We start from the raw sequence: 10,875 nt of genomic DNA, 5'->3' as shown, positions 1-10,875 counted from the left end.
TCCCCTCCACCCTCCCGTGAAATGTCGATTTTCGAGATTAAAAAAAAAACAATAATTGCATTTTTTATTTCAATAACGCATGAGTAAATAGGGATATGAACGCAGATTTAATATAGGCCCATAGAATTACGGGGACCGGCAAGGATTTGGAAAGTCTGAATGCAAGTCCTGCTTACACCTAACAAGTGCTGAAGTGGGACATAACCAGAGGTAGAAAGGTCTCGGAAGCACTTGGGAAGAGGCTTCCCAAGACCTATCCAGTTCTGAACGGAGAGACCTAAGTAGAATTTGTCAGGTCCGATTATTCGACTCGGGGAATTTACCCACTGCGCCAAGCCACCGGACATGCGACCTCTCATGGAAGCATGTTTCTGTGAGGAGCAGAAAAAAATATGATTGAACAAGATTCAAATAAATCAAGCCAATGGACGAAAGAAATTCAACAAGTTCCGGCCCTTGCTGATATTGATTCCTTTTTCATACACTTCAACGCGGAGAAGAATGAAACAACCATGCCACTCCAATTTTTTTGATTCACTTCAACACTTTTTATTCTCTTTCTATGTCATTTCTATCACGAGAACCCTGGTAACGCAAATAACATTGGTTTCAGCGCTAGAAATTTCTCCCCCAAAAATCGAAGCCGAGCTTTTCCCAAAGGACATTAAGCGATGCTTTCCAAAGCTCCAACCAGGAAATTGGCTGAAATAGTGGTTGGGCCCTCCAAAAGAAATCCCAGATGCATTGCGAAACCTCGTGCATAAGCCAGTGAGTCAAGAGACATGGTACGCTGCACTAACTGTTACTCCAGAGTTTGGAATAAAATGAGAATATTGGGCGAGTGGGGGTGAGCACTGGCGGCTTTATTCCTTAATGCCGGGGGGAGGCAAGTCAGTTTGATTATTCCACCGGGAGTCGCACATCAGAAAGCACTACCGTTTAACCAGTCACGTGGAGGGCCAATGGTACTCCCGGGACCAAGTGTGTATGTGTGTGTGTGTGTGTATCAGTGGGCAGGAATGACATAATACTCCAGCACGCGCCAGTGATCTCGTGAAAACTATTGCTTTGCATCAAAATTTTCAACGGTAGTGTATTACCAAGGGAAAGAACGAGATTTTTATGAGAAAAAAAATAAATATTTTCCATGAAACATGTCAGTTTCAACATCTCAGGCCTCCGGAATCGTTCCGGTGAGGGATGTGTGTTTATTGCCAAAAAGAATTTCTCACGAAAATTTCTGTGGAGGTCACTCCCATGTTTCTTATATTGAACCTAATGCTTTTTAAGGCTACAATTTTAAAACGAATGATGCGATCGCCACTATTTTAGAACTCGATTACGATATCATTAAAACGAATTTTTCGAGCCATAATTGAAATGATTTTGACGGCTATTTTTTTAATGATCGTCGAAAAACTAAATTTAAAAAACAAGCCCACATACGTACATACATACATCCATACGGACATGATCTAAAAACAGCATATTAAAACTCCTGAGGCCAAAATTCATCATCCTGACACAAAAAATTGAATTTTCAGATTTGACGAATACAATGCTTCCATGCGAAAGCAAAAGACGCAATAAATTTAATGATGAGATGTCGCACATTTAACGATGAGCTGTCGAAATCTCACCTCGGTTGCCTTTACCGTAATGCAATGTGTGTTTGTTGATTCTCGTCAGCGTTTACGACAGATTCTTCTGTTTATTTTTATTTACTTTTCTGTTTCTCCATTTCCTCCAGAGAATAATATGATAATTGCACGCGAAGAATTTCTCCTGATTTAAATGATAATCTCTCATATTCTCGCTTCCCTCGTAATTTTTGTTACTCTGTTCACGGTCTCGCGAGTCCGATTTTCACTTCCTTCCGCCTCAGCATCCGGTACCGGCGTTATCATCATTGCCACCAGAAGTGAAGATACTCTGCTCCTCCCCTCCCCGCTCTACATTATACCTCACTGTCCATGAATGCCAAGCACGTGGGCGTCTAAACTCTAAACTACCGCTTGCGCTGAATGTAATTGTGATTCTCAAGTTTCAGCCAAGCTCGTTTCCCTCTCTGCAAAAAGCAGGCAAAGAGGTTTGCTTTGCTCAGTGACCCTGTTGGAACACAGCGTCGGCACTGAGAGGACTTTATCGTACCACTGGCAAGGTGCGAATCCTTAAATAAGCTACTCCCTTCGTCTTTACCTCGGATTTTCCTCTCAGCATATTTCTTCAAGCTCTCATAGTCACACCTCCATCCTCATATATTATGCTTCATTCAAGTAAGAATTCTTCTACGTGATCTCGCAGGGGTAAAAGAAAGGCTAGTGAAAAAAGCCATTCGTTCTTACATTCTATCCTAGATTTTTCTCTCGCCCCTGAGAAATAAACGCTCGCGAGAAAACAAGCGGAATTATCTCGCAACTGACAAGTAAATCGCATTTGATGAAGGGTCTTCTTGAAGGGGTAGAAAATTCTCGCTCGGGCAATTCAACCCGTAAAGCTTCCAATAGAAATGCTAACGATTTGTCGAAAGATTAGAGGAATATCAACATTCTAGATAATTTCATTTTGGTCATTTTTCCGAATTTCTGTTTTCTAGAATATTTTAGCGTCAAGGCATTTACGTAGCAATAAATTTTCCGGTTTCCTGTAACAATCTTCGGATTTCAGTGGTACGTCATACTGAAATTCAGAGAACAAAAATACCTGAATTACAGTGGAATTATCACTTGTTCTAAAAGCAGATTCAGTGCCCAGGATACTTAGATAAAAAAAATAATTAAAATAAGCAAGGGTTCAAGTCTACTCGATAGAAGGTCCATGGAAAAGTCGGAAAAATGGTAAGCACAATCTATTGTGCCCCGAGAATCAACGAAAACTGATGAATTGATGAAATAGATTCATACAAAAGATTCAATATTTCCGAAACTGCTCAGCCGATTGCATCCATCCACAATCCGAATCTTTAATATTAAAATAGCTATATAGCCATACCGAACTATTACCTTACTTTAAGTTTATTTATTCACTTGCATTTATTCACATTTCTCTCATCGGTCCGTGGAAACGATTCTCGAGTTGAAATCGGCGGGGTCGGTGTTGAAATCCATGGAAATGGAATCAGTACTTTTTTTTTGGTGTATCTACTAGGTTAAATCCTATATGTTTTTAAGGTATAAATTACATGGAAAGCGGAATGCTACATGCTATCCTTCGACTGTCCGGAGGACAATCTAAAGACAATCCATATTGGTCTATATGGGGGAAACAATTGAATAATTATCTGCCAGATTTTCGATTTTATTTGAAAATCCCAATTGCCTCAAGCCGGACTCGAACCGGCGCCTCACGGGTCCCGCCGTCCGGCCGAGCGATTTAACTACTTCGGCCACCGTCGCCGATAATAATAAATATATTAAAACGAAAGTAAATATTTCTGGCTATTAAAGTATTTATTTTATTAAAGTAGTTATTCTGACGCTGGTAACCCTTATTCTGACCCTCATGACCATTATTTAGACCCTCGTGACCCTCACTTTGGCCCTTGTGGCCCTTAATTATGGAGTATTAATTTCGAGTACCAAATTTTTATCACCAGATAGAGATAATACATGGAACCCAAAAAAGAAAAACAAAATTTTAAGGCCGGATTCACGTACGAGATTTAATGGGATGGTCTGCATACGCAAAGAAATAAATCGATATTGAAATGAAAAATACCGAAATGATGAGGTAATTAAAAGAGGAACGGTAAAGTGCGAATTGACGTGTTGCCTTGAAATGAAGCTGTGATGAGCAAACGTGTAACCACAGCAGCGAATCCCTCACCAGGGGACCAAAGTCGCCGAGTCCTGTAAACTAGGATCAGAACTTCTTTGCCTTTATAAAGCTATTAAATATACCTGTTTATAGCGAGGCCTAATAGTTCAAAACGTTTTTATGAAAATTGTTCTCTACCATGAAAATTCGAAGATATCGAAGATAAAATACAGTGTCGAATAGAATTGACCTATTTTATTTAGCCACTTTCTATCCTATCCATTTCCCTATGAAGGGAATCAGAATATTCCCAACTTTGTCCTTCAGTAGTTCAATCTCTGCCCACGTCTAATGATATACGTGTATCATGCATCAGAATCTGATGACAGATATCGATGTTGAGCACACGATATTTCCCGTGACCGAAAGGGGATCTCAACTATCGTTTCATAAGAGGATAGAGCCCTCTTTTTTTCACACTAATATATCAAACCCCTGTAATACGAGGGTTCCCGCCACTCCTGTTCGCCCAGTCCTTCATCCCCTAGTTTTTATCGTCAAAACATATACGCAGAATAAAATGTCAAGCCCGTCATTTATGATGCCCTGAAAACTCGTATTTTTCGCTATAACACCACAAGCTGTCCACCGGTACTCTTTCAGTCTTTGCGAATACATTGAAAAGTTACAGGGTCATGTGTATAGAGTGTACTGAAAAAAAAATCACTAGTTTTATATGGGAATGGGGGATATATATAAACGATATACAAGGTATACGCGAGAAAACGAGAAAACTCCGGGAACCGTTAAAATGTTCCAGCTTTTCTACTTCTCAACTAGCCACCCTCTCCTCTTTCTCGTTTCTATACTCCTGTACTCTAACTACACCCCACTTCTTTCAAGTTTATCCGATTGTGCAACATTTTATTTTTTATTGTCGACAAGCAGGATACATGAAAAAAGTAAAAAATCAACAATGGGTATTGAATTTTAGTTCACCCCAATAACGTCCTACCAAAGTATGTCAATTTTCATTTTCCTCACTACCTATGGCCTCTTCCCAATTTCATCCTTTTGTTTATTATAGAAGTCACTTTATTGAACCGTGAAAGAAAACTTTGGTATGACATAAACGATATCCGATGCCATAAACGCGGCGGAACTGAGATCATTAAAGCCATCCTGAATTTTCGGAAGATGGAGTGTCATTGAAGCATTGCTTTACAGACAATTTTATATTTCTGTGACATATAATGATCTGATGAAAAAGTTGAAATGATAAAAGTTCCGATTTTACTATCTCTTGATAAATTATTGGCCTAATAAATTCCTTATTTCTATCCAAGCGAGAACTTAATCCTTCCTTTATTTAGGGCCATGATCAATATAGATTAACAGAAAGAAAATCCAATTGAACTATTCTTCTATTCATAAAAAGAAGTTATAAATTTCTCGGTGCGTGATAACGAGATAAGAGTGCGGAGACAAGGTGAGATAAGAACAAAAATAAATAAGAATAAGAGAAATGGGAAACAATTGTCTTATCTGACCCGAACGTAGAATTGAATTTTGCCACTTTGCAAAAGTTGCCTATGGGTATGCTCGACGCCAATAAACTCAACTCCTCGCACATATAGATTACTATAGGTGGGTAAGTTTAACCTGCTACCTAAAGTACCTCGTTTCTTCGCACTGGTAATTCCACAAACGAGGAAACTTGTTCAAAACCCCTTTTGCAAAATACAACCTGACATTATTTCATTCGTATTTCCGACTACCCTGAGGGCACTGAATAGGGTCTTGTGTGTGCATACTGCAATCCTCTAAAAGATAATGTGTCCTCAAGTCATGGCCACCGGGAAAATTTCATTGAGTAACTTTCATTTTTTCCAAGTCTGAGATTAATTCAATCATTGGGCCTCTGTGATTGTATACTCTCCACAAACTTCGTGAATATTGAGATGAAATCAGAGCTCAACTCATTAAAAAAGTTTGTCAATGAGGAAACTCGAAAAGTAGAAGCTTAAGGGGGGGGGGGATTTAAGAGAAGACTAATTTTTCCTTGCAACAGAAAAAACTAGATCAACGTATTTGAAATTTTTGTTTGAAAGACATGCTAATTTTTAATGAATAACGAGGTATAATAGGAATGTTTCACAAACTTACTCATTTATGGAACGTCAAAATCAATGCTTTAAATTACTTTTACGGCAAGTAAGTAGAAAGGTGTTGGCTGTAGTCAGACTGCCCCTTCCATTGTACATTAATACTACTGGAGGCTATGCCGCCTACTCGGTGCGCTCGCCAACCCCCATATGACGCTTCATTTCTGATCCTGAATTTTGAAGTCTTAATTTCGAGTACTTTCATGACCAGACAATTTGCATTTTTATAGTATAGCGAGATATATAGACATCCTTATTTGGTAGCTTAATCTGACCTTTGTGATCCTTAATCTGATTCTTGTGACCGTTATTTGGATCCTTAATTTGACCCTCATGATAACCCTCGTGAACCTTATTTCGACCCTGGTGACCCTTAGTTTCTGACCCTTGGTTTTTGACCCCCACGCCCCTCGTGACCCTTACTCTGACCTTTGTAACCATTAATCTGATCCTTGTGACCCTTATTTCGACCCTTAATCTGACTCTTGTAATCTTTATTAGGATCCTTAATCTGGCCCTTAATCTTGTGATACTTACTTTGACCCGTAGGACCGTTAATCTAACTTTTATGACATTTATTTGAACCCTTAATTTGACCCTTATGCCCCTTCATCTGACCCGGGTGACCCTTATTCGATTCCTCATTACCCTTAATTTGACCCTTGTAACCCTTAACCTGATTCTCGTGACTCTACTTCTGACCCCGACAACCCTTATTTCGACCCTCATGACCCTCGTGACCCTTATTTTGACGCTTCATTTTGAAATCTTAATTTCGAGTACCAAATTTTTATCACCAGAAGTCGATTTGAATTTTCATAATATAGAAATACAATCGTAATTAAATAATGCGTTGGGATTACTCTTAATAGGAAGAATCGTCTCGGAAAAGTTATTCCCTAAGAGGTAGAACAAGAAACAAACAGAGATCCAACAAGAAATACTTGACGAGGACTTTGCAATCAAATAATGGTACGAATAGAATAGTTCACATCCCTATTTCCAACAATACAACAGTCAGGTGTTTCATTTAATTTTGATTATTTAGAGAATCTTGGAAATATCTACTTAACTTTTCTTCGAACCATTGGTTTTAGAAGAGATTGAATCACTTTTGGTTGAAAACTAGTTGCTAACTACTTATCTACTTGAAGAATACAAAATTCTACATTTTCCTATCGGCAAAGAACTCCATTCATACACTTGAAATTTTAGATTCCTACAGTCCTTCAATAATTACCCAGTATCATACATTTGTTCATCAGCTTTTACCACTAACTACCACACCCTCTCATGGGTCAGTTCGAATTTGCCTGGAAAGTCCATAAATGCCACGAATTAATCTCTGGAATATGAGTTTAATTAGACCTTGTGAGGTAGCAAACAACTGTAAACACCATAGTCCTCACGTATGCACTTTCTCTCCTTCTCACTCCCCCTCATTTCCACCATCTCTTTACTCTGTGTCAAGCTTCAAGTTGTTATAAATGCGCTTGAACCACCGATGTTTAACCACTCCTCGAGAGTTCATCACGAATGAATATGAAGTTGTGGTAATTTAGGTAGGAAATAGACGTATAAATTCACCGCTAGGATAAAACTGAAAACGAATTATTTCAAATTTTGGTTCAACTCACTCGAAATTTGTTCAGTGACACAAGCGCTGGTATAAGACCCCCGGGACCTCGTTGTCTGCCTTTTCTCCGGTGCATTGATACAATATGCGTTAGTGGACTCGAATCACGAAGCTCTATGTGACGAGCGAAACCTGAAACAGAATGATAATCCATTTATATTTGCTTTTATGTTGATATATTCATAGTATAATTAGGGTGTTTCTGCAGCGCCCAAAAATTAATTAACCTCCTTACTTTCTTGTCCAATCAATTGTGGTGTTATAACACAATCTTACCTGTAATATGAATTTCCAGCAAATTACATCACCCACAGAAGAAAAATGAAAGTTCGTAGTAAAGATCGAATTTAAATTAAATTAAAATAACTTTAATTAAATAATTAAAGGATGAAAAATGAGTTAAACGGTGCATTCAGTTCAAATACACATAAACATGTGACTCTCGATACATTGTTAGTAATCTAGTGTTATTTGCAACCAAACTGATAAACTTGGGAAAATAATACCTTGACAATATCATCTGGAATCTAAATTCTAAATACCTTACATATGCGTAAGACCATACCCAACTATTACGTGACGGCGAAATGACAGTGGAGTGGAGTGTTTCTTCAATTGTTCGTGCACTTCCCTGAATGAGCCAACTTACTCAGAATTACCCCAGTGCCCTATTTTTCATAATTACAATGCAGTAAAAGTGCGAAAAAACAACCACTCCTTGAGTACCGTTAACAGGTCGTCCAGGCATACTCAGTGCTGAGAGATTCTTATGACCCGATTCTAATTAATTCCACCGAAACTCCCGCCCAAGTTTATCGTTCCAGCTTGGAACTTCGGTTAAGCGCCCGAGCCCAAAGAGAGACCGGAAGATTCTCCAATTACCAAGCTGCCTGAGGGTGTGAATTGCACGCGACAGGGTCTTAGAGGTACAAAACTGAAATACGATAGGTAGGAGTATCCCCGAGCCCTTTGAGGAGAAGGTCAAAAGATTATCCCAAGAGTTTGTGAGCTCCGAGATTAATGAAAAACGAAATTTAAAATTTCAGTCATTATTCATTATCCAATTGATCACGGAAAAAATTTATCTTGAAATTCACGCGATGTGTTCACTCAATTCATAAACAAATTTCATAGTGTGCTCCGGTTCCATGACTAATAAACACAAAGACATTTGAACACGATAATTGAACACAAAACCCATTCAATACAGAGTAAGTTCAACACAGGACGAATTCAGCACATTAAATTAATCATTGAATATTTGAACACACAATCGTCTTCATCGCACTTTTTATTGATGAAGTGTTAACAATGACTTTGCACTTATATATTGCACTTACATATTGAGTCTTATATTCACTGCATCTCCACTCAACTTTACCATAATTATTATGCTACAAATTATACAAATAACCTTTGTTAATTAATTGTGGTTTTCCTCTTTGACTCAAAACAAACTGGAGCGGCATTTTGAAAACTTCATGGGTAAGGCTAATGTCCCCAGCGCACTAATTATACGTTGATGGCCCAATATACGATTACCTCGGCTCTGCTTCATATTATAAGTGGGGGCTATAAATACCGATTTTCTGGGTTGTTATTATTACTTGGGGAATTCATCTTTTGTCTGTTTGCGTCTGATACCAGACAGAAAAAATAAGAGAAAAAGAAAGTTGAGCTCGGTCTGATCTGTCATAAGACTGTTTTTCTGTAGAATGAGAATGATTAGAAGTAAACGGGTTAAGTAGTAAATTTGTAATAACTTTGTGTATCTTTTGATTAGTGTTGAATTTGTCCTATGTCGAATTTTCCACATAATCGGAAGCTCCCGGGTTCAAATTTCAGTCTGGACTGTCCATTTTTTTCAGTAAATATTTCTTGTTAATTCATATTGAGAATAATCCGGGATCCTCTCCTACTTCATCCAAATCCCATCCAACTAATTTCCTATGACGTCACAAAGTTGTGGAACGCTATATAAATTCCCTTCTTTAATGAAATAATAGGTTTTGTGTTCAATTTATTTGTGTTCAATTGTCTGTGAGACGAATTGACGTGTTAAGATCAAATTACTATGTGGTAATTAGTCCTGTCACCTGTTCCCTGATATGTGAAAAGGTTAGATCTGCATTTAGTATGAATTATCAGAGGCAGCGATTTTGAAAACATCCTTTAATAATATCCTCCGGAAGCCCTCCTTACTGAGATAATTCCATAATTACCCAGCTATGAAATCTCAACTTGGACAATATTATCACTTCCCCAGTGGATTTAATCCCGAAGACAGAAAAGAAACATTTACCTTCATTAACATCAGCTTCACCAATTGCTCCAAATTCACCGAATCGCTCTCCGTTAGTTATCATATTAGTTCTTGCCATAACAGTACGTCTTGCAGCATTTCCCACATTTCTTGCTTTACTCCAAGTGGAATACGCACTCAAGCCCTGATTATTGGTAAAAGTAAGGCTGTACTTCAGCACCCTTCCAGGAGGTAGAAATACAAGTTTCAAACCCTCTTCAGATCGTTCAATCATCCTAGTTGTGTTCTCAGCCCAGTACCAACCCTTTGAGATAGACTCCACAATGCCGTTGGCAGGTGATACCTCTTGGGATGTAACAAGCTTACAGAAGAGACCAAGTGAACGCATCTCACTATTGTATATATCACGACGTTTTCGCCAAGACTCAACGTGCCAGGCATTCTCATGGGATGAATTGAATAGATTGCCAAGGTATGGTCGTAGAATTGGACCAAGTATCTTTCTCTCGTGTTCCATACCTATGTTATGTTACAGACAAAAGGCACTAGAGTATATCACACTAGATGAACAACAACATCGAAGGATTTACCAATTAAGACAACATTTCATTTACCGAAGTACAACCATCTCAGGAGTACTCTCGCTAGGACAACGTCACTATCAAGATCCATGTAAGCTGTATCACGGTCTCTACGGACTATGTCGATGAGAATATCCATGGAACGCTCAAAGTGGCTTGGACTACTGTGTTCATTCAGTGCTCGTCTACGATCCTTTTTACGCTTCTTGCGATCAGTTATTGCGTAAATTTGATCCCTGGCTTGCTTCAGGATTAGAATCAATAAGTATATCAAGTTCTCGATAGAGTCTGATTGAATATCGTGAGCTGGAGTATAATTGAAATAGCTGCAGTTATTGAAATGATGCTGGAAACAGAAAAAGAGTTTGTGATGTGATTACATCCGTCTTATATAATTATCTATGTTGATTAATTAGTCTAGTGATGTCGCGAGAAACTTTACAAGACATCACGAGACGCATCGTTTGTTCGAGA

The 10,875-nt window shown here is 38.5% G+C and overlaps 1 protein-coding gene across 1 annotated transcript in view; it reads right to left on the bottom strand.

Annotated features, from left to right (window-relative positions):
• LOC107041326 overlaps positions 1–10,875 on the bottom strand; it is a 43,485-nt gene that overhangs the window by 13,626 nt on the left and 18,984 nt on the right. The window contains exons 9-11 of the mRNA XM_015261831.1: positions 10,435–10,747; positions 9,860–10,339; positions 7,559–7,689 (exon numbers count right to left, since the gene is read on the bottom strand). Of these exons, the coding sequence (XP_015117317.1) occupies positions 7,559–7,689; positions 9,860–10,339; positions 10,435–10,747 (924 nt within the window). The remainder of the gene's footprint in view (positions 1–7,558; positions 7,690–9,859; positions 10,340–10,434; positions 10,748–10,875) is intronic.

Source organism: Diachasma alloeum, unplaced genomic scaffold (assembly GCF_001412515.2).
Source record: "Diachasma alloeum isolate Michigan unplaced genomic scaffold, Dall2.0 Dall_scaffold_00179, whole genome shotgun sequence".
Taxonomy (NCBI): Eukaryota; Metazoa; Arthropoda; class Insecta; order Hymenoptera; family Braconidae; genus Diachasma; species Diachasma alloeum.
The sequence above is the reverse complement of the archived record's forward strand: the minus strand, read 5'-3'. Positions and strand labels throughout refer to the sequence as shown.